Genomic DNA, 24,553 nt, shown 5'->3' on the forward strand with positions numbered 1-24,553 from the left:
GAGATGCAGTCTGGGACTTTGGCTCCCTGTGCTGGACAGTTAGGGACTGAATGTCAAAGCAGCATGTAACATGATCCTTGAATTTTGAGCACTTGATTAACCTTCTAGGGCCAAAGAGTTCAGAAGCCCAGTACAGTAAGACCCACCATACACTAAGTATCACAAACAACCATCGGGCAAAAACTACTTATTAAAAATGGTTAAAAACCTAAAGCAGAGGTAGTTTGGGAACTAATTCTGTTCGGATGTGGTTATTCATATGACACTGATAGAACTAGGGCAACCCGATCATTCTGCGTGCACAACTCATCTGAAAGGGCATGTTCTGATCAACACAAACTGGCTTCTGCCAAAGATGCTGCTGCTGGGGTAGTGGCTCTTCCTTTGACATCAGAAATAAGTTAAACACACAAACAGTTCTTTTAAATTTATATTTCTGTAGGATTCTGAAAGGAAACCAAACCCCTTATGCTTCAGGTCATGAAATTAACAGCCCTCCAGCTAGCCACAGGACAAAACTTTGTATCTAATCTGTACCTGCCTAGTGGAAGGATTTATGAAGCAGCTGGTCCTTTAGCAGACACTGGACCCATGCTTTGATCAAATCAAAGACAGATCAACTAATTGGGATGTAGATATGTGAGCAGCTTAGAAGCCAAAGTTTCTGTTTCCCCACCAACATCCAGATCCAGTCACATTGGCAATCCTGTTTGAAAAGCTCTCAGAAATTGCATGAGTGTTTGTTTACACTAAAACAAAGCTTTATAAATACCATAGGTAACTTTATTTTCCAGACACGTATTCTGCTTTCGGAATATTTGTACAGTCATTTCAAGATTTGGAGAATTGTATACACCACTCTTCATGCTACAACCACCTTAAAGTGCTGGCTCAAATTTTGACTTCTATTGAAGCCCAAAATAATACTTTATATGTATATATAAAATATATATATGTGCATTTAGGAAATTGCCATATTTTACTAAAATAACCTAGCAAAAGTGATGCAAAATACTTCGATCTGCAATCTGAGCATGAAACCATGGATGGAATCCATCTGCTGGCAGCAGAGAAGCAACACACTCTGACAAGCAGGTGTTACTTCAAAATTGCCATTCTCAAAATAATTCACCATTTACTACTGCAGCAGGGAAATCAAGTATTGCAAGAGCAAAAGTACAAGACAAAAGAGCAAGACAACCAAACGCAAAGCACACAGTCCAACTCAGCAGCATTAAATTACACTCCTTAAAAAAAAAAAAAAAAAAAAGGACAACTTGGCTCAAGAGCCCATCTGCGGTACAAAAATCAGTTTTGTCAGATTCGGGCAAAGCTTATCTTTGGTCACAGTGAGAACAAGAATAATTGAACATACAGGTATTTCTCAAACATCAAAACTAACTCTTCTGAAATCTCCCTTCCCTGAATACATAGCTATTGTGAGTTAACTTAGTAACATCAGTGTTGACCAGCTCCTTTGTGCATGTGAATGACAGAAGGTGCTTTCCCTACGACACAGATACAGGCTCAATGCACAAAGAGGTTAAATATTAAAGCAGCTTGTTGTTGCAACACTTGTTGCAGAGGACAGAAGCTTGTGTGCCGTCAGTAGCTCACTGCAGACCTGGCAGCTCTTGAGCTGTCCCACAGTTGGAAATCGGGGTTCACCAGCTGCAAGATGGACCAAAGAGGTTGAAAGAGCACGAGGCTTCTTTCATCCTATCAACATGAACCTGGTGGGAATGAAGGTGAACATAACCACAAACAACGACCTTCTATTTTGGTACGGTTTAGATATAAAACAGAATTGCAAAAGGTACAGCATTAATAACAAAGCAAGCATCTTCAAACAAATCAGATGCTCCTATTCCTTTGGAAGTCACTTTCTTCACTACATATATATATTAATTTCTCCTTTATGACCAGCATTCCTCATACTAGAAATTTTGTGCTCTTATACTATTCAACTATTATTTGAGAGAGAGCAATAATTAGGAGGTTAAAAGCAGATTAATCCTATCAAAACAGAATGGTTTTATACCTTCACTTGCATTCCTAGATCACAGCTTTTCAGCGATCCCCTGTTAACCCAGGAAAGCTGTCCAAAGGAACTGCAGGAATCTCTGAACAATCTGTCGTCTTAGTCTTTGAGAGCTCTCAAAATACTCTTGAACCTCACACTGACCAGTGCTGAAACGCTGTGTAGTTTCTTTTATGTTCACAGAATCAAAAGTGGAGACAAACTGCAGCCGGTGAGATTCCAGCCTCCCACCCTTGTTTCACAATTGAGCTCAGAACAAAAGGGAAAACACAGTCAAACAGAATAGCACAGGACACACTTCCTTTAGCAGACTGTTGGCTTTTCTAAGTAGTGAAAGTTCTCCAGGACTGAGCCTTATCTTCATGAATAAAGACATTAAAGGCATCATGCTAGTACAAAGCTATTTAACATACATTAGAAGTCAACTTCTCCATACTGATGTTAAACAAATTTACTAGAAGAATCAGACGTTCTTCTTATGATAGTTTATTAGTGAGATCAGGTACTACCTTTACATTCAGAAGGAACAGGAAATTCAGACTGATTCACAAGAACAAGCTGCTAATGAAAAAAGACAACAGCCATATGCCAAGTTCCCCACAGAAGTCTGTTAAGAGCTTGGTATTCATTTTCCCATAGCATTCACACCTTTAATAATGGTTTTTAGCTTTAGCATTATCTGAGATAAGCTGTATGCAACTAAAAATTTTCTTGTATAAAAGGATTAAACAACAGAAATCAAGTTTTAGAGAGGTCTTTACTCAAAATAATCACATTTCTCACACGGACACACATCTGGTTCTCAGAACACTTACTTTCTCCAAAATCATACAGTAGCTTCAAGTAATTCTGCAACTCATCTTCAGACTCAGGGCATGTTATTCTGTCATGAAGTGTGTTTTTTATTTTAAATAAACAAACTATGAATTCATTTGGTCTTCTTTTTAAGGGGACAGATCGGGAAGTCTGGGAAAAGGACTAGAGCAGGGAAGGTGGCAACTGAGAAGAATTAAGAGATTATACAGACTGATAGCCAGTACGACTTTTTCTTCTTCCAATGATATAAGATATAAAGACAAGAATGATAAGGAAGCCAAGTGCCATGCCCACTGCGATGGGAATAAGAAAGTTCAGGTCAGAATCAGCAAAGCATTCTTCGGCTGCAGAAAGAAGAAAAACAAAAAAAGCAAGGGAGAATAAATTAGTAAAGGAAATCAAGCATTAGAAACCAGAGAAAGCAAGGAGCAAACAAGACTTTTTGAGAACTTAAACTGTTATAGATACAATAATGCATCTAAAGTAAAATCAGTATGGAGTAAAGAAGTGATAGAAAGATTGATTTCTTTAAACATATATAATACACACATAATTTATATTGGTAACATCTTCCCATCTGATGTTTAATTTCATTCCTCTAGCAAGCAGATGACTCAGATTAGAAATGCGAGGACAAAACAGCAGTCTGAGCACACATTAGCTGATCACACCTCAGAGTTAACAGCAATATAGCAACAAAAAAAGACAGACTAGTATAGACTGGTATATTACTCCTTGTCTGAGTGACTTGCCAAACCCTCAAGTCACCAGCACTTCTCTAGGTTCCAGACACGAAGAGAAGTAACAGACAGCAAACCACGTAACAAAGCAGAAACTACGAGAGACAACCAAGACACATATGCTGAAAGCACTGAATGGAAAACACTGAAAAACTCTTTGGGTTGGTAACTTTATTTATTTTCAATCCAAATACAAAAAAAGGGTTATCAGTTTCAGCTGAGAACTATACAGCCTTTAACTGAAATCAACATAGGAGAAAAACAAAAGAGACAGCTGTAATGCTACAGTGGTTTTTAATATACAGGCTGTAAAATATGCGGAGAACTCCTTGCTGATACAAACACTCATGCAAGGATTAGCAAACACTGGGAACTGATTTCAAACTCAGGGATACACCCTAGACACGGAGGCAGGGCTTGGCATTTTTCCCCCCCGTTTGTAAAGAGAGCCAAGCTCCACCTGTGTGGTGTCAACATGAGAGGTTTAGTGAGATATGATACAATGTCTGTGCACTGCTCCAACACTGTAAGGGTGCTTGACTTAAATGTTTTTAATAAAGCAGAGCTCCTTATAAAACTTCTTTGCTTGACCTTATATTAGAGCAGAGTAAGTGTCACGCATACATTCAATGCTTTATCAAAAGTTAGCTACTGTTTTAAGCGAATATTTAAACCATTTGAGCCTCTAACTGAATCAGCCTTGGTTATGGGAAATTTACTTTTTTGATTTAGTTCACTACAGTCCACACAAAAGGCTATACAGAGCCTTTGGCTAAGAGGAAAGAAAACAACACATGGAGGTTCAGCACCTGAAAACACTAAACTCAGGCAAGCTGAGGGCACCCACTGCCAAATAGAGCAACACTTGAAAGGGAAAAAAGAGGAAAGGAAATATGTACCTTATGCACTGAGCTATGTCAAAATATTCTGACTACTGAGAAAGTATTTAAGCATCTTAAAAAGATAACTGCATTTGCTTAGTCATCTTTGTTCACTGAAGATCAGCGTACACAATTTAACTACTACATGCTGGATAATGGGTCATTAACACTAAACATGAATGAATTTGCTAAGGCAGAGGTGCCCAGCATGCAGTGACAGAAATTCCCTTCCTCTCTTCCTTAAAGGGGGTCACTGCAATACACACCCCGCTATGGCACTGGTACAAGGATTCCCAGGATAAAAAGGGTTTAGTTTCATACCAGAAACATTCCATCCTTTACCTCTCTCCAGTTTGCCACTGTTGTTGGCACACATCTATCCACATATTGTCTCTGTACAACGGTTAGAAGCTTCAGAGAACTGTCTTCAAATGCAGAACCTGGTAACTGTACAGCACAAGCAGACTCCATATTCCGCCCAGGAGGAATAGCTTTTTTGGCATATTTGGCTGAATGTGTCTCCATTCAAAATAATCAGAAATTTTGACTCCCAACATTTTTAGCCCCAGTATAAAAGCTATCTTCCCTTTTAATTTCAATCATGAGATGCAACCCATGTTTCTTAAAAACAAACCTGTTTTTATTGGTATATGCTATGCAATAGAGAATGCTGTGGCAAATTAAAAAAAAATAATAAAGGCGTTCATTGTCTGGAAAAGCTTCTTTTGAGGACTACTGGCATGGCATCATTAAGCTAAAAGATCAGAAATCTTGGTATCTTTGAGCACAATTTTAGTATTTAGTAAACTGTATAGAAGACACAGACAATACTAATCAAAACAAACCGCAGTCTATGGTATATTATACCCATTAATATTCAACATCCACAAGAACACACAAGTTAAATGCTGTTTCCACAGACCAGAACAAAACTATTTTGATTCACATAATGCCACTGCATGCCTGTAATATTCTGAAATTAGAAGGGCAGTATTTTGGAAGAACTGAAATGAATTCATCAGTTGATTATGAACTAGAACATGCTCTAAGTTGTTAGGTTCAAACATAAACCACAACAATACGTGCTGTATCACTTCTTAACCAGGTTTGTTTTTAACAAACCATTTGCCTGACTTGGCAAGCAAACCATCTTTTGAGTTCAGATATTTTTTTTTTTTTTTTAAATAAAGTTAAACTTTCTCATTTTAAAACTATTCGTATCCAGCATTATAGCATTTCTTGTAACCAACAAAGCCAACCTGTACTAGGACAACTAATCCCCCCAAACCTGCTCCTACTGCTACAAGTGCCATGAAGTTGTCTACCTCCAGGCTGTGGTCTTGAGCTAAATAGAAAAAGGGCAAGTTTGAAAATAAATGCATTTAAATAGAAGTATTTAATACTATGTTCTTCCTCCAATTATTTAAAACAGTTATGCCTTTCGCCAACAGGACATCAGATAGTCCCCCACAAAACCCTGACCTCCTTCCCCTCCCCAAAATATAATAGCAATAATTCCCCTTCTCAAACATCACAACAGTCATAATTCCATTATATACTTTCTTGGAAAGCATGTATCTGCATTTTACTGTAGATTTATCATTACTGTACACCACAAAATCCAGCCTTCCAGTGTCTAGCTACTCACTGCAAGTCTCCAACAATACTGGAGATAGGATTACAGTAAAAACAGTAATGCTTTGACAAAAAAAAAAAAGTCTTTACACTTACTACAGGATATCAGTAACTCCTGCTTGTTCCAAGTTTCATCAGACTCTTGCAGACTGACTTGTACTCACAATTTGACAGGAATTTGATGCCTGCAGTCCCACTGGAGTTTAAATTCATTTTGACTGATTTACATCATTAGGAACCCCACTGCTAAGCTCTTTAACAAGAGCCTATTAAAATATTTGCATTTTTCTTCACACTAAAAAAGCTTCAGCTGACACTTCAGGAAGGTGTTAACATTATTCTGACTTTGTGTAGCAGATAAAAAGGTAGCTTTAACATAACTATTATATAAGCAGTGCAGGCTAGAATCAAGAAGAAAGGGTACAAGAGTAGCCCACACTTTTTCCTCTTGTCATATGACCATAGAGTTCACAAGATAGGCCAGAAAGAGGTATGGTGAAGGGAAGACTATCATCTCTCTTGATGCAGGAAAAAAAGTATATAGCAGTACCATTACCAGAAGAGCTGGCAGCACAGCCACGATCAACCCAGCTTTTACCATAGAGGATGACGCTACTAACCAATCCCCAGAAGGCTCCCTAACGCTTCCCATGTTCGCTGAATGTAGACACCGATTTCATTGTCCAGGATGACTGCAAGAAACTGAACTGTTCACAGCTGTACACCAATGTAAGATGGCCAGCAAAATCAAATCACAAGAACAACTCGTCAGGATGGAGCTACAATTGACAAAAAAGTTTACAAGCAAATTCCTAATGATGAACCAGATGTACAGTGTCTCAATTAGTTCCCAAGCTGTCTTCTGCTAGTGGGTTGCACCCAAACACACTTCAGAACGTGCTGCAAAACAAAGCATTAAGACACAGACAACAGAGACTCTTTGAGGAGCCCCTTCCTTCACCAGCTAGAAGCCAGAATCTCAGATATGGACTGACTGAAGTTGACCTTACTATTTTAGTTTATTTTCTTTAAAAAAAGACAGTACAAGATGTCTGTTTTCAAATCGGTTAAAAAATGTGAACAAGTTTCCTTAAGAAATAGAACAATCTTTATTATTTAGAGCACATGTTGAACAGGTTGACATTTCCCTACTGAGCAATACATACAGGAAAACTAGTGGTTTTATAACAACAGGCAGTCAGGTGAAACTTAGATGTTTTTTGAACCAGTTATCTGCACATCAGTCTAGGAGTACTTTAGTCTGAGACAATATACTTGCAAATTAATATTAAGTTACAGGTTTTTGCAAAGATACTTCTAGTATTGTTGAATTTTGGGAGAAGTTTGCACTAATCTTCTGTATTGTCACTTGGAAACCGTGCACAGTTCTAAAGTTTGCATGGTCAGATGAATACAGTGTGGTAACTACTCCTTAACAGAAATGCGCGTGTAACTGGTGCCACTGAACATCAGTCACAAAAATGCTAAAAATCTGTATGAACTTCTGCCTTTGAGAATATAATAATAAGAAAGTCATTAGATCCACTTTTTTTTTATTAAAATGGTAAGTCTTGAAGCCTGTTTCAGGATTAAACTTAATAGTAGTTCCCCACTTTCATTAAAATGAATTTCAGTAACTGATGCAAAATTCAAGCTGTAGGCTACCAGCTACAGTAAGCACTATCCACCCATACTGGCTTCCTTGGCTAGTGTCAGGAGTAAACTGTTTTTAACCACCCTCCCCCCCCAAAAAAAAAATTACTGAAAGAAGTGTATTTCATGATTTGTATACAAACATGCCACAGACATCTCTATAACCCTAGAAAATACTAATAAAACACTAAACCAGCTTTGATGCAGGCTAAACTCATTCTAAAGGGGGAGACAAAGTTATGTTCATTAAATAACTAGTTTAGGCAGCTCATGTTATGACATATGCAAAAAAGCCACACTTACCTAAAAGTCTAGAAGACTTTTTTCCATGCAGTAAGAACTACGTATTACAGCACAAGGAGGCCAGAGGAAAGTTGTGCAGCAAGGGTTAGTCTCTACAGAGCTGCAGTTTAAGAACAGTCCAGTTGCACTGCATTTTTTTAAGCTAGTTATCCTTTCCATACAGCAAGGAAAAACAGGTGTTGTGGGTCCATCTCAGACTTGTTTGGCTTTTGCATTCTTAACATTAATAAATGCTACACAGCAATCAAACACAAAGTACATTAAACATTCAGAATGCCAATGGCGGGCAGTTATAATGTGAATTTTGACTGGCAGAGAACCATTCAAGATGAAGATTTAAAGACAGCTCAAGCTGCAACAACAGATACTGGCTCATTAAATGAAAGCATCTTTAAACAATGGTCATTCAAAGCAACAAGACAGACCAGTTCTGTGCAGAGTATGATATAAAGTTAAGTGCACTTTAAAGTTCTGGAATATTTAGAAAGGTTATTCCCTTTAAACTGATGCCAGCAAAAAAGCTTGCATTAATTTAGCAGAACTCTGTCTCAGTTGAGTATTTTAGACGATTGCCAAGGTATAATAAGTGATGAAGAATTCAGTGCCTAACAGTAATTTTTTTTTTTTTTAAAAAGCATTTGGAAACAGCACTGAAGTCTTCCTATATATCCACCATTTGGCAAGTATAGGCTACTCGTTTGTACAGTCAGGGTATAGGAATGATTCCTGAAACTACACCAAGGCAGGAGTTAACTACTCAAATTCTGTCAAAGCTAAGTAAGTTACTGCTGCCACTTCAAAAGATCACTTAATCACCAGCCTGAAGTTCAACTCTATGAAAAACAAAGTTGTTACTGGGCATCGAACAATCCTTGTTAAATACTACACAAGTCATAGTGACTAATGCTGCCAGCTTAACCCACAATTATGACCACTAAGGAACGCAGAGGAGAGAAGCAAGTACAAATTCTATGCTATTCTGGGAGTTGCCCAATGCACATCAGTTTAGAATGTGTTCTTGTTTCAGGCTACAACTTGTAAAAAGCAGAAATAAATCCTAAACACTTTATGGTTTTCACAAGATAAAATCCTTAGCCTAGCAATTCATCCAATATGTGACATCTTCAAATCAGTAATGAAACCCACGTCGTCGTCTTTGAGCAGGAAAACTAAAAACGTAGCTCTGCTTCATCTGAGATAAACATTCTCTCTTTGTTTCTCAACTCCAGTTAGCTGTGGCTAGTAATTACTCTTAAGTTTTGTGTCTTTTTTGGACTTCAGAACTTGCACTTGCTTTGTTTAGAGTGAAATCAGAACAGGAATCACATTTAGATTCACAAAGTTTGATATCCGGCATAGCTTTTTCTTCTGCCAATTATGTAAGCAAGCACTATAATGGCAATCAAGCCAGCAAGTGCAGCACCAACTACAATTGGGATTAGAATGCTGTCATCGTCCAGTGAACACTCCTCGGCTGTAGACGAGAAAAAGGTTGCAACAAGGAATAAATAAAGACAGAATACTTGCCAAGTGTGGTATAAAAGTCTGTTTTCCCTAATCTGAAGGTGTTAAAAAAAAATAATCAAGTATTATTACATCTTTAAACTAAGACAGAAAGAACGGCAGAGGTTTCATGGGTACATCTAGCATATATTAAGCATCATAATCACATGAAACATCTGATAAAACTACAGTAAGCTAACGGTGTACAAGTCTTCATGTGCATAGGATCTGTACTTAGACAAGGGAGTAGCCATTCTTCTACTTCTAAGACAGAACCAGGCTTATCTATTTCATGCTTAAGGCAAGTCTGGTGCTTTTACTCATTAAGTGACATAGATTTGGTATCAAGAAACTACCCAGAATGGAGACATGTTACAGAGAAATGCAGTAACTGTAATTAAGGGAAGGAAGATAGTTGCAACTTGAACTACAGAGTGAAATGGCACTCTAACTCTTTAGAACATATTATGACAAATACCATTTACCCTCCATACATCTGGGGAGTTAACTTACCTCTGCCTAAAAAAAAGAAGTTCAAAAATCTGTACCAATCTATTTGTCTACAGACTAGTCTAGTATGACTGTGCTGCAAGAATTATCATTAAGTACAAAGACCAGGTCACAATAAAGATTAAGAAAGAGGTCATTTAAGCCACTCCAGTTTTTCCCAAACAAGACCAGAATAATGCATCAAACAAACATTTTGGAATCTTTCTTTAGTTCTGGATATCCAAGACTGCTTCTGAAAGAAGCTCCATCAGTTAATTTTTTCCCCTAACACGTTCTAAGTTCCTTAAAAAGACAGGTAAAAAGAAACAAAACACCTAACGGTATTACCAAAGTCCACTTCTGCTAAACTTTTGTCCCATTCTCTTATTTATGCTACAAAAAGCTGTATGTCGAGATGATGCTAGATAACTTCTAACCTATTCTGCAAGACAATGCCTAAGTCGCTCTTCAGTGTCACTAGCTCCTTCAAGTTTTATGAAGGAGAACCAACATATGTAGCAGGCATTTTTTAAGTGAGAACAAAGCTTTCCTTGAACTGGAATGGGAATCTCAGAGCTTCTCTTCATTCCACGTGTAAAAAAAAATTACAACAAAAAAAAAAGAAACAATGGAACAAAAACTTCAAAAATAAAGTGCTTGTGCCCAATGTTGGTACTTTTTAGCAAGTAAAATATTGCAAGAATTAACAAAAAAAACTCTTACCTGTAGAGAACTTATTTGCCTTCACAAGGAATGGCTGAATCCATAGATTAAAAGTATGTAATTGAAGATTTTCATTAATCTCAAGAGTTTGTTCTTTTCGGCACATATAAGAACTACCAAGGAAAGCATCCCACTTGCTGAAATTGTTGTTATCTGCATTTGAAATGACTAAACAAAGGGGAAAAAAAAAAAAAGGAAATTTGCATGGCTACTTTAAATATAAGAGAGTTGCTAATACAATCATAAGACTAAGGAGCTGAATCTAGAGGGGCCAACTTTTCAACTCTGAAGAACAAGTAGTCTGAAGTGTGGTTGATCCGCTTAACCAAAAGAAGTCAGGCACTGTAGTTATTACAGTACTTAGCAGTAACCTGTCCTCCATATAGACACGGTGTTAGGATTTCCTTGTACCTCCATTCATCCCAACATTGCAGACTGGCGAGCATTTTAACTTTAGTGCCCTTTTAACTGCAGTACCTGTGACAAGCAACTTTCAAAAAACACCATACTTCTGATTTGGAAAAAGGTATGCTTTAATTTTTGAAGGACTGGCCTCTTCCCCATGAGACTTAAGTAGAAGTGGTTGGAAGATACAGCAGCATCTTCAACCAAAGACAACATCTGATTCAGTTAAAACAAAAAAGCTTTAGAGTTGGTACACCTGTATGTCACACCTCAAAAAATTATGTTGCTGAAAACAGTTAAAGAAGCCCTCTTCATTTATATATGTTTATCACAAAGTAAGAGACCCCATTAGCAGAAGTTTCAGGAAAAGAGAATGATCCCACACTGCTGTTTAAAGTAACTCTTACAGCCATTTCTGCTTATTACTTTTGTTCCTACCAACTTAAAAGTAGGAAATAACAGTAAGCATGAACACCACTGAAAAGAAAAAAGTCAGAAGTATTTGATAACAGACATTGAAGAAAAGCTGACACTTGCTTTAAGGCAGATACTGTTTCTTACCAGAGCCATTCAGACGGTTGAGCAGTGTAACATTCACCTCTTTCAGATAAAATTTTTGTATACTTGCGCTTGCATTTTTCTGTTTAAGAAGAAAGAACCAACTGTCAGTGTTTAATTCTGCATTTTTAACTTTAAGAACACATGCTTTACAAAGGCTAACACATTTACCATGGTCTTACATTTTCTACAATTAACCCAACTGTCCATTTGTGAGGCAGTCAGCTAGCCAGTTCCACTTCCTATATGGGAACAGCCTGCCACCAGCAAGTGATAGAAGGATTTTACTATGAGTGATCATCATGCAATGCTGCTTAAGTGGAAACTTACTTTAAAATAAAAGAAGTTACTTACAACAACAAATGTGAAACTAATCAGTGTGCTATTTCCATCATTCAGTTTCAGAGTAGCTGTTGTGTTACCACATGCACCATCTGCACTAGTTGTCTTTGGATTGACGTTGATCAGAAGAGGCTGAAATGCAGACATACCATGTCAGAGACATTCGGCTGCCATTACCAATCCACTGTTTGTCACTAGCAGTCTTAGGCTTGAAGAGCTTGTCATGAAGATGACAGCAGGAAGACTGAGCCTGGCTACTATCAAACCAAGGCTACTTGAGTTCAGTTTACATGCTGGCAACAGTGAAGCAAACACATTGCCCAGTGAAGTCTTACTTCGTCGATCTAACACAACTGGTTAGCTTTGGCTCCCTCTGGGGGGAAAGACAGGATCTGCAGGGACCAAGAGCCTTAAAAGCCAAGAAAGTTCCAGGCTTTTAATATTAGAGGTACTCCCAGTAATGAGTTATGTTGAATCCATGTAAGGTTTTGAAGCTAGATATTATGCCACAAAACTATTCTGATGTCAGAGAGCTGCTATGTACAATACTTAGAAGCAGTTCTGGACACCCAGCAGCGTACAAAGGAAATACCCTGCACTCACATTTCATACCAAATTACAGCAACCTTTCTACTCTTCTAAAATAGAAAAGCACCTTGTCTTGGGAAACATTCAGCTGTAGCCCCACAGTAGCCAGAAGACAAGTTTTATTTCCACTTTTCAGAGAATAGTTTCCAGTGTCTGGATTCTCCACAGGTTTGGGAGCAGTGGTTGGAGCAGGTGATAAAGTGGTGGTAGATGCAGTAGTCACATTGGTGGTAGTAGGCGGAACAGTAGGTGCAGAAGTAGGTGTATCAGCACGACATCTAGACTCTGAAAAGAAGTTTTAACCACCATTTCAGTGCTGGAAGTTTTACTAAAGTCTTATGACTCAGAGGTCAGTTCAATACAGACACCACTCCCTCTGTTGAATTCTAGGTTTATTGGGAGTCTGCTAATCACCAAGACAGAATTCTCAAACTCAGCACTATGGCACAGTATTCCAAACAATTTACAGCTACGATTTATTCTCAGAAATTCTGTAATGCCCACAGTTTTAAATCCACATAACATATGCACTACTACTTACTTCCGACACACGGAGGCGAAACACACGGACAAAGATAGCTAAGTGGTTATAAGAAGTGTGATATGTATCTGCTGCAGACAAAGTAAGCAACCCTATTAAGCTGTGCATAGCAGGATGATGCGATCATCTCCTGAGTAGCTGAGCTATGAGATGAGACAACAGACTCTGGACTAGTTACATGAAACAGGAGAGGCTACCACTGAAAGTGGAAAGCAGTCAGCTAAAAATCTTGAAGCTCAAATGATCCAGTCAGCAACAGTAATTCTGAAGTGCTTACTCTTAATACCCCAATTACTGGAATACCCGCTTTATTAGACTACCACCTTGGCATGAGAACAATCTACTTTACTATATACACTACTAAATCTATTCTACTAATCTATTTGTCCAGGAACAAGGAAAGATGTACTAGAGGATATTTACATGGATATTACTCAACACAGCACATCTTAGAACTGGTGAACTTTTTACTATGGGACTTTGCTCCCTGCACTATGGTGCAATACAAAAAAGGTCATTCACAAACTGAAATGCTCACCTTTTTTACCGATTGTGCCATTCTCAACAAAAGCCTGCACAGTAACATTCCAGAAAATCTGTGTTACATTTTCTGCTTCAAAAGAGTCAGTATTATGACACACGAAGACGTTATTCAGTTGAACTGGACGCATAGTATCCTTTACAACAATAGTAATTGGTCCTACAAATAAGCAGAAATATTTTAATGCCTTACGAACTACAAAAACATTTATAGGTAGTGTTATGTTTTATGTCATAAGACAAAGAGTAAGAAATAATTAATTAACAATCCTAACCTCTCTTGAATGTTTTACCTATATATCCTGACCTGAAGTGCTAAGTAATGCAGAGAAGTAACCAAGGCTCCAGAACCATTAGAAAGATGAACCCTTTTACTTAAGTTTTTATTTTATGAAAAAAAATCCTATTATTAGTAGGTATTAACACAAGGAAAGCCTAACACTGTATTGCTTTGCTAGGTGGAAGGTCAAGTAGTGCACAGTAAAACCGAATCTTGCAGATGCCTGTTATCTACTATCAGCGCCAAGGCTGTTCAAACAGCCCCTTCCATTCCACTTAAGGGAATGAGGCATTCAGTGGAGCTAACTAGTCTGTGTTCTTATCCAGTGGGCTGGTACGATGAACAACAGTTAGGCAGTATATGATGACACTGAAGTCATTACATACATTATTAGTCCTTCTAACTTTGAAAAAGCCAACCGGTCAGGTACATGAGATCTGACACTTGTGGCTGAGATTGTTTTGTAAGCAGGATTCTGCACCGAACATTACCTTTTCTTTTCGCATCAGGAAATACAGCAGTATCATTGGTGTTGTAGGTAAAGGTGATGAAGTCCCCCTGGTAAGTTTCATTGTTTTTTGTAAAGTTAATGCTCCAGGAGTGACCTTCTCCAAACTGTACTGCCAGAAGTGCAGCTTGTGTGTCATTGCCACAGACGCTTCCATTGTGTGTCACGCTGGATGACAAATTCAAGGCTGCGTTTTTCTAGAAGAAAAGGGTAATTTTAAATATTTTCACAGATAGTTCTTCCCCATGACAACACTGTAAACCTGCTAGAGTTAGATGGAACCATACACAAGATGAGCGAGATTATTTTAGGTTATTCTACAAAATTATGAGAAAGGCTCCCTGACATCTGACTTGGAAAGGAGCCATATCAGATTCAAGTACAGAAGTACAAATCTAACTTGTCTGTAAATCTGGACCATGCTGAGCTGCAATTTACAGTTACTATTTGGGATAAAACCATTACTACACTGATACTGGTCAAACTTTGTGGTTTTTGTGTATGCCATTTAAGTAAGTGCAATGGGGCACTTTTAGTTATTTCTATTATTAATTGAGAACATATGCTTTGTTTTAAAATTAATATTTAGGAATACTCATAACAACTGACTTAGTTTAAACAAAAGAAGTAAAGAGCCAAACACCCTAGGTAAAAAAAGTATACTTAAAACTTTTACCCAGGACAAAATAATTCCCAATAACAATTACCTCAAAATACTTACATAATCACTATTGTTTGTTTCATATTTTATCAAGAATCTCATCATCCATTTTGCATACAAGCACGTAGCATTAGAGGCATCCTTTACATCTACCTCCACTGCATAGGACTGGAAAAAACCTGTAAGATATGATTATTTGCTGTTAAGGCATTGCTTTTACTTCATTATCTAGAACCACTTAAGAGGACAGCTCATTACAAAGCAGTAAACTTCAGGACTGGATTCAGTATGTCAGACACTGAAAGAGTAGCCAGATCTCTAAAAATTATTAAAACTAGGAAGCATACCATGAAGTTACCAAAGCTAGATAAAAATTGGGAGAACATTTTATAGTCTATTTACCTGACAAAGAATCTAAATGAACATTAGCTTTCTGGTGACAAACTGAGCGAACTGAAGTGCACAAGCACAGCACGTAACCAACGTACTGCTTGTAGACCAGGGTCTTCCTACCACCCTATCTGCTTCATCAGTGGCATGACTCAAGTTGACCTCTAAGAGATGAGATCGGGGTGCCTTCACTGTTGCCACAATTTCTGGCTCAAGAGACACAGATGTTAAATTCTCTTTACGTTTTTAGATAACTTTTTACAGTTGCTGGATTTTTAACCCAGCGGATCTCAGCAGAGAGATTTCCCCACTGTCAGTTTTGATGTGCGTTGTTGTGGGCGTCGACCCCCAGAGCTCCGAGCTGGCCGCCGGCGGGGAGGGCTCACAAGATCCACACGCCCAGGCAACCACCCGCCTGGGGAGGGCTGCTCGGGTGGGCCAGCGCTGCCCCGGCCGACAGGCCCTCAGGTCAGACACACGCGTCAGCCGCCCGGCCTACGCCCCGGCCCGGCTCCCCGCCGCCCCGCGCAACCATCCCGGCGGCGGCACCAGCAACAGGGTCCCGCTAAGCCGGCGCGACAGGCCTCGCCCCCCCCATCCCGCTCCCCTTCTGCGGGTGACAGCGCGGCGGGAGGCAGCGCGGGGCCGCCCGGGGGAGCGGCCGCCGGGCGGAGGCGGCCTCGGGCCTGTGAGGGCCCCGCCGCCCGCCGCGACCCCGCGCGCGCCCGCTGCCGCGTCACGTGCGCGGCGGGGGGGGCGAAGGGGGGGCGGAGCGGCACACGGCCGCGGGGACACCTGCCCCCCCCCCCCCCCCCGCCCGCTCTGCCACCGGCCGCCCGCAGGCCCGCCGCCCGCCCGCGGGCCTGGGACAGCCGTCGCCCCCGCTCACCGGAGGTGCCAAGCAGCAGGAGGAAGAGGAGGCACGAGGCGGAACAGCGCGGCCCCATGCTCCCGGCGACAGGGACACCGAGAAGCAACGAGGGGCGAGCAGCAGCGGCGAGCGGGCGCGATAAAAACCTCGCCATCGGTCATGTGAGGGGAGGGGCGGTGCCGCCCGCGCGCCGCCAATCGCCGCGCCGGGTCTCGATTCGATGGCTCGCGGACAGATCGCTCGCCCCGCACCGCCTCGGGCGGGCGCGTCGGTGCGGGGCCGACCCCGGCCCTGGCATCAGCACCGTGCGCCAGCCCCAGCCCCTGCCCCAGCCCCTGCCCCTGCCCCTGCCCCTGCCCCTGCCTCTGCCCCAGTCCCAGCCCCAGCCCCAGCCCCTGCTCGGTGCGGCCGCTGCGGGCCTCTGGGGGAGCGCGTTACCCGCGGCTGGCCTTGGCCTTGGGCAGCCTTGGCTGTCGCTACTGCGGCCACTGCGGGTTGAGGAGCAAAAGCTGAGAGGAAATACGCGTTCAAAGAAGTTTAATATAAAGGCTTTCACCGCAAAAAAAAAAAAAAAAAAAAAAAAAAGTTTTCCATGTTTACAATAAATAAAAAGGTCAAGAAGTGGGCTAAATTGCCCCAAGTATTTAAGCCCGCGGTGCAGGAGCAGCTGAGCACGGCCGTGGGGTGCCAGGGAGGCCGGGCAGGCCGCCCCGGGGCAGCGGCCCTGCCTGAGGGCCGGGGTGGCCGTCGGTGGTCCGCCGGTGTCCCCCCTGGTGTCCCCCTCGGTGTCCCCCCCGGCTGGCACGGCTGCCGGCATCGTCCATCCTCCCACGTCACCCGGGGCAGACCCGAGCTGGTGTCAGGCGCTCCGGGGGACTGTGCCTGCCCCGTGACTGGGCAGAAGCCCTTCCAGCCATGGCCTCTGCAAAGCGGGAGGGGGTTGGCACCAGCACCGAGAATTGGGACGCTTTGCTGCGTTTTCAGTGATGCTGAAATGTAAACCATGGGGCAGAAAGAAGGTGGGAGAAAGCAGCTGCCTGGTGCAAATGAGGGAGAAAAGAGCCAGCGGGGTGGAGGGGGATAGAAGACAGCGGTGACAGGAAAGCTGGTGGATTTGAGACTGGAAGGAGGTATAAAATGGGATGGATGTTGGATTGCAGCCTGGAGATATTGATTGGGGTGGGGGAAGAAAGGCTGGCTTGGCAGAGAAAGGGGAGACAGCAAGGAAAATGGCAGGCAGATGCTCAGCTGCCTGAGGAGGCAGGAACTCTCGACTCAGCGAGGAAGGGCTTTCCTGGAATAACATATTCCTGTTTCTAATGCTGTGGGAGAACTGCAAATAGTGTTTTGAATCATCAGGCAATAAGAGACATGCCCAGTCATGGGGGAAGAAAATGAAAGCTCTTGAAGATGACAATAAAACACATTGACCTAATACAGTGAGACAGTGGGAGTGTAGATGGTGTTGACAGGAAAGGAGGAAGTCTTGAGGAAGTTGAAATAATGCAATTTGTGATTAGATGTCAGTTAAATACTCTCAGTTGTATACTTGCAATACCATACTGTTCCAAAGAGTATCACAAAACCAAACCTGACAAGTCAGGACCACCACTGCAACCAGCGTATCGTACTAATGGGGGTTCCACACACAAATGCTTGCGTGGTCAGACATGTTCACTGCTTCTCTGCATTTCTTTTTGTGCTTAATAACTGCACCTAGAACCGACTTATCATGCATATTACATACCTAGACATGCATCTGTCTAAGCATCGTTGCATGTTGACGTGGTTTAACCCCAGCCAGCAACTAAGCACCACGCAGCCATGTGCTCACTCCTCTCCCCTCCCAGTGGGATGGGGAGGAGAATCAAAAAAAAAAGGAAAACTCATGGGTTGAGTTAAGACCGGTTTAATAACTACAAATAAAATAAAAAATAATATAATAACAATAATAATATAATAATAATAATAATGAAAAAGAATATAGTAAAAAAGAGAGAGAGAAATAAAACCCAAGCAAATACGAGCAATGCCCAGTGCAATTGCTCACCACCCGCTGACCGATGCCCGAGCAGCGATCTGCCCCCAGCCAACTCCCCCCTGTTTCTGTACTGAGCGTGATGGTCTATGGTATGAAATGTCCCTGTGGCTAGTTCAGGTCAGCTCTCCTGGCCATGTTCCCTCCCAGATTCTTGTGCACCTGCTCGCTGGCAGCGCGTGGGAAACTGAAAAATCCTTGACTTAGGCTAAGCCCTACTTAGCGACAACTAAACATCAGTGTGTTATCAACATTATTCTCACACTAAATCCAAAACACAGCACTGTACCAGCTGCTAGGAAGGAAATTAACTCTATCCCAGCTGAAACCAGGACACGTGTGAATACCAAAATTCATGTTATTTCAAAATACTTAGAGTAATTTTTTATTTAGCCTTTGGGCTTAATTTACTGAAAACTTATCTGAAGAAATAAACTTTATATTTAATAACTGAGCCAGCACTTGCTGCAGGCTGTGGGGGAACATCCAGTAACAGCAGCACAGATGAAACCACAAATTCTGAAAACAGCAAGTCTTTCGTCTTTCTCAGCTCCACCACAAAGAATGGGGCATTTCAGAGGCTGGGGAGAGCCCTGCTGCTGGGGCTTTTTTACATTTCCTCAGGCTTCACTGTTTTATTGCAAAGTCCTGGTTTTAAAAAAATGATCTCTCAGGGAGTTAGGAGCAATTACATTAAGAGGATTTGACTATTAGGAGAGAGACATTGAATTAGGCTTTAATTAATTGGAGGAGGAAAAAAATTATTGGTATGTTCCAGGCAGTTTGTGTGGTGGAATGTCACCTTTCGTATCAGATGGAACATTTACTTCAGGACATGTAGCTTTATGTATAAACATTAGTATGTTCAAACACCCCCTTGTTCTGAGTGGAGAATCCTGAATATTTTGATCTCTCACTTCCACATAGGAAATAGACTGTAAAATGACTAGATGTTCTGCAGCCATAAGAGGAAGAGTGATTACCTTGTTTCCTGTATGCCAATTCAGTGAAGCCTGTAAATTAAATCAAATGGTAGCTATCATAACAAGCAAATCCGTTTCTGTTTAATAACACAGAATAAAAGTAGCAGCTGGTGTGGGATTAAAAGAACAGTATAGTTTATATAATTTAGCATAATGAAAAATACATTGTTTTGCACCAGAAATATCATCATTAGTATCAGAACACAGATTATTCTCTTTCTTTCTTTGCACCTGGTTGCTTTGCCCTCCCTGTATCTCCATTGCTGTCAGATAACTGCCTTCCGCGGGCACTTTGTGGTATTATATCATTTTACTGTAATCCTAGCAGGTGCACTTTTTATTCAGAGGTTTACTTCTTGCTTGCTGTATCAGTCAAGATAAATGAGAGGACAGTTCCTCCCTTGGAGCTATGGAAAAACAATGCATGGGCTTATCCTGCTTTCAGTTAAGCCAATGCCAAACTGGCTATAGGAGTAGCTTAATAGAAAGATGAATTTGTGTGTATTCAGAGTCTGTGAACTGGTGGTTTATTTTCATTATCACAGAATATCACAGGAGAGACTGATGTGCCTGTGGTGTGTGTACATCAAGGCTGACCCTAGCCACAGCGCAGGAAGCGACGAGGCAGCCACAAAGGCTGCCCAAAGGGTTTCAGCCCTTGTGTGGTGTCCTTGGGGAGACCAAAGGATCAAATCCCACCTGCAGGGAGTTGGTACAGGCACCTCGCATTCACACACGGGATGAAGTTTGCCCAGCAAAGCCCACATGCTCCAGCCATCTGAATGTGTTAAAAGGCTGGCAGAAACAATGTGCTCTTGCATTAGCACAGTGGCAGTCTCCTCTTGCCCAGCTGACAGAAGCTTGGTTTTGGCACTATTCTCTCTAAATAGAGAATTTTGGGGCAGTTCCCAAAGCCTATCTCCATTTTGTAGCTCTGGAGGAAGCAAAATGAAACTCTGTTTCTCTCTCATTTAAGAAATCCTCCAGCTTTCCTTAAAAAAAAAAAATTACTGATTTGGGCCAGATGTCTGATTTCTCTTAAATTCCATGGAAAGCTATTATATTCACTACTTGTAGGATTCAACTTCTAACAAATATCCACTGCATCTTATTTATCACGAGTAATTTCTTTGTTGATTGTGGCAGTCTTAAAGAAAGGTAAGATTTATGTGATAGTTGGACTTCAGTAATGTAAGATCAAACTCATATGATCAGCTGTTTCCTTTAATGATAGAAGTGTGAATGATTGTTACCATGGTGCAGAGAAAATGCCTTACCCTTTTGCTTCCTAGAGAGAAATGATTTTGCATTTGGCATGATTTTGGGAGCCACTGGTGGATGGCAAGCTGATCCTGGTTTTCTAAGACATCCCTTATGTTTATTGCTGGATGTGAAAATTAGGGCTGTAATGTTTCTGTACAGCGTTACATTTTTACTGCATGTTATACTTAGTCTCATGTCATTAGCTTTAAGAAGGTATTGACATGTACTGAGAACAAATATGCAAAACCTTATGATTTCTTTTTAAAGCTTTTATTCATCAAGGAATATAAATTCATGCCTAATTTCAAATGCATAGGCTGTTCTGTGACTTTCATTCACATCATATTCTTGATGACCAGTGTATGCTTAATCCTTTGTGAATCCTTTGGCAGTTTCAGCTGGTTAGATATTATATCTGTAATCAAACTTTTCTTAACCCTGGGACTTGCAAGAATTGATGGATGTGTGTGGTCAGAAGCAAAGTGTCCAGTGTTTAATGAAGCACTGAGAAACTTAAAGTTTCTGATCTCTGGTGCAGAAGACACAGCTTGAGATAAAAAGAAGAAAGAGATCATACCTAGGACATGCAGTAATCACTACTTCATTCCAATGTATTTTTAGTCATTCTTTTAGATGTCTCTTCAAACAACAGGGCGTTTTCTGTATTTTTTCCAGGGATGAGATTACAGCAGAACCAATTATTTCTTTTCAGGAGGCAGAGGAATGATTTGGTACCATTTCACGTGGGAGGGATGGAAAGAGGAAGAGATTAATGCTGGCCAGGGAGGTTCACAGATTCACCTGGCAGAGGGGGGTGAACCCTCTTGGGACTGTGCCAATAAGTGTGAGAGTTACAGTGATTCACCAGAGTTCTCCTTCTCATGCAGCCCCAGTTTGTAGCCTGGGGACCAAGGATTTGCTGTGATCCGGACACCATAATGAAGAGCATACGTTGCCCAGCACAGTGTGACATCTGCGGTGCTTCAGCTGCGATGCCAGCCTGCTCAGTGGTAGAAAAGGGATGACTCCCGATAGCTCTGCTGTGCTGGCTCTGAAAAAACCCGCTTATTCTCTAAAACGGCAAAAGCTGTGGTTCACTATTGCTGTGAGCAGACGGCAGTGTTTCTGAGCTGCTGGGTTTCTGGAGGAGGTGGTGGTAGGAAACCAAACCATTAAACGCTGCTGCAGGAAACTGCTGAGTCAAGACTGGGGCAATCACGTGAAATGCCAAAAAAAGAAACCGTGGTGGGGAGGTGAAGAGATCAGAGCGCAGGTTGCAGTAAACAGCTGCAAAACTTCCTGCAAAAGTCCTCTCAAATCCCGTGTTGTCACACAGCTGGAAAAACACTTTCCCAGCTTTGCAGGAAGAAGCAAAGGCACAGACGGTGGCATGTCGTCACAAGCCTGTTATACAAACATAACTCACGTACGTGCAACTTGATTTAATCATACGCTGGCTGCCTGGGGAGGTGAAAGTGGGGCAGGAGCTGGGCTGTGACATGGTGCTGGTACAGCAGCTGCTCCTCTGCTGTCCCACGCGGGCGTCCTCGATGCTGCGGGATAGAGGGTGAGGTGGTGCCAGTGGTGTTGGGGTACCCTGTTGTGCTCAGAAGCATTTTCAGCTGCTGCTGGATGTGACATGTACTAGAGCACTCAGCAGCCAGGTTAACATGTGGCAGCAGATGAGATTTATGCATTTTGTGAGTCACACCAAACTACTACTAGAGGTGAGAAAAACTTGTTTGACTGACAACTCAACATATTCTTTGGGCTTGTAACAGCAAAGTAGAAAAATGTCAATACTCTCAATTTTGTGTTTTTATCAACACACATTGCTAACTTGCTGGAGATACATCTGTCAGCTTCGAAGCAGAAATTATTTTGTGAAAATGGCTCTGCATACAAGGCACCTCCCACTTCCAACTCTTATGAAAGATGTGCTGACTGTAACTTTTATCTGAGAAATTTCATCAGGAAAGGAAGTTATATCTCAAGTACAGTGTTGGAAGGGAGACTCTATTTTACAGTCATTTTCAGATCTGGATAGTTTAACTGCAGGATTTCAGTGCTATAGGATCCCTTGTGCCCTACAGTAACATTACATGCCTTTTACAGAGAGCACATCAGGACAAATGGTATATGTAATAATGATATATGTAATTAGTCTACAGTTTCCAGCTCTGACAGAGGTAGGAAACCAGGTCTGGGAAACTCTGAGCTAATGCCTGTTCAGTGCATTGTTCTGAACAACAAAACTTCTGGGGAATGATTTCTCTCGAGTTTGAGGTTGTATGTCTGCTTTGTGCTTTTGCAGCTAGGATTTGAAGCAGCTGCTGCTACCATAGGAATAAAAAGTTAGACACTGAAGGGATACACAGCCGGGGCCAGCTCTGCAAGCAGCAGAATCGCAGCCTTTTCATTGGTGGCAGAACCAGTTCTGGGGAGGAGTGAGCCTGACCTACTCCCTGGCCGCAGTCTACATGCAAGCTTTACCTGCACCATGACAAGGTTCCAGCTCACCCCTGCAGAGGCTGTAGTTTGCAATCTTTGTTTCCATCTCATGCCCAAATGCTGTACCTCCTCCCTGGCACACACCTAGCAACACTTGGGCTGCAGTGTCTTGCCCAGCCTTTAGTGAAAACTAGTAGAGCAGCCTTGCTTGAGCCTCAGACAAGCACCACCTGAAAGGTTTTCTTGATACAGTTAAGGGACTGCTTTTGAAATAGGTACCTGGTTTTGACCATGGTAACAAATTGTTCTCAGATATACTTCAGAGACTACACAGGCCTAAAACAGAACATACATTGTGACAATGTCACATGAAGTTTGGTCTGGGAAGGGAAAAAAGCTACATATCAAAAGAACATCTTGCTAATAATCCAGCACTGATATTTCATGCTGTATTAAAACTACATACCACTCCAAATGGTAAAAAGAAATGCATTCCATATAATCTTAGATGCAATTTACTGTCATACTAGCCCCTCTGTATTTACAAAGTCATAGTGGCTAAGCTTTGCAAAGAAGCATTGCAACCCTTGAGCCCGGCAATGGCCTGGGCATTATCAGAGTCTGCTGCCCAACACCCTGTGTGCCTTAATTGCATAAAGCATCTAAATGTTGGATGTACTGGAAAGGCAGTTACTGCAACTTTCTTATTACTGAAAATATTATTAGATGGAGCAGAAACCTCTAGACTTAACACTTTTTTGAAACGACAAAATGTCATAGCAAAAGCAAGTGAAGATTACTTAGGCATTTTAAACACAGAAGTACCCAGTGACATTCCTGTTTTCCTCCAGCTCTGAAATACAGGTGTTTCAAGCTGTCAACTGATTGTCTTAAGGAGTATGCTAAAGAACCATCACCAATATTATAGAAGAAATGTGATTAACTGTATTCTGAATAGTCTCGTTGAGCATTAGTGGCTTAGCATTAGCAGCTAAAGTAGCTGAAGCCTTAGGCTGCAAGAGCTGACCAAGCACAAACTTTTGATAAAACTAATGCTGCTAACAAAGAACTTGCTGAATTCAGCAGATACAAGTGGAATGAAGAAGATAAGGACCAAGGATACAATTCCAAGAGAATGAAGTAACTTCAGAAGAAAGCCAGCACAGTAACACTGAAAACCAGTAAGAAATCAAGAGACTGCCAACCAGAATTAAGAGACTGGATTTGGGGATCAGGTGATGGGTGGTACAGGTGTAATTGAGAGGTGTGAATTGGGGTAGGGGTCCCTCTCTGGAAGCACCCAGCTCGAGCTGTAACCAAAGGGCTAATAAAAGACTAATTGGAAACCTT

The 24,553-nt window shown here is 41.4% G+C and overlaps 1 protein-coding gene and 1 long non-coding RNA gene across 4 annotated transcripts; one reads left to right on the top strand and one right to left on the bottom strand.

Annotated features, from left to right (window-relative positions):
• Window positions 1-2,505: 2,505 nt before the first annotated feature.
• On the bottom strand, window positions 2,506-16,782 carry LAMP2 (lysosomal associated membrane protein 2). Of its 2 annotated transcripts, none has more exons than XM_074835229.1 (9): window positions 16,487-16,782; window positions 15,268-15,386; window positions 14,530-14,743; window positions 13,757-13,918; window positions 12,745-12,962; window positions 12,102-12,221; window positions 11,751-11,829; window positions 10,785-10,952; window positions 2,506-3,201 (listed from the first exon to the last, which is right to left on the bottom strand). In XM_074835229.1, the coding sequence occupies exons 1-9, from the start codon at window positions 16,620-16,622 to the stop codon at window positions 3,059-3,061; spliced, it is 1,359 nt and encodes a 452-aa protein (XP_074691330.1). In that variant the 5' UTR covers window positions 16,623-16,782; the 3' UTR covers window positions 2,506-3,058. The 2 variants fall into 2 exon arrangements, with proteins under 2 accessions (XP_074691330.1, XP_074691331.1); XM_074835230.1 differs by lacking the exon at window positions 2,506-3,201 and adding an exon at window positions 7,199-9,543 and having other exon boundaries at window positions 16,487-16,690.
• Window positions 16,783-21,869: 5,087 nt separating this feature from the next.
• LOC141927881 (uncharacterized) lies at window positions 21,870-24,553 on the top strand. Of its 2 annotated transcripts, none has more exons than XR_012624605.1 (2): window positions 21,870-22,178; window positions 23,067-24,553. It is a non-coding gene; the product is annotated as an uncharacterized LOC141927881 (long non-coding RNA). The 2 variants fall into 2 exon arrangements; XR_012624606.1 differs by lacking the exon at window positions 21,870-22,178 and adding an exon at window positions 22,196-22,479.

The sequence above is a fragment of the Strix aluco genome, chromosome 10, assembly GCF_031877795.1.
Source record: "Strix aluco isolate bStrAlu1 chromosome 10, bStrAlu1.hap1, whole genome shotgun sequence".
NCBI classification, from domain to species: Eukaryota; Metazoa; Chordata; class Aves; order Strigiformes; family Strigidae; genus Strix; species Strix aluco.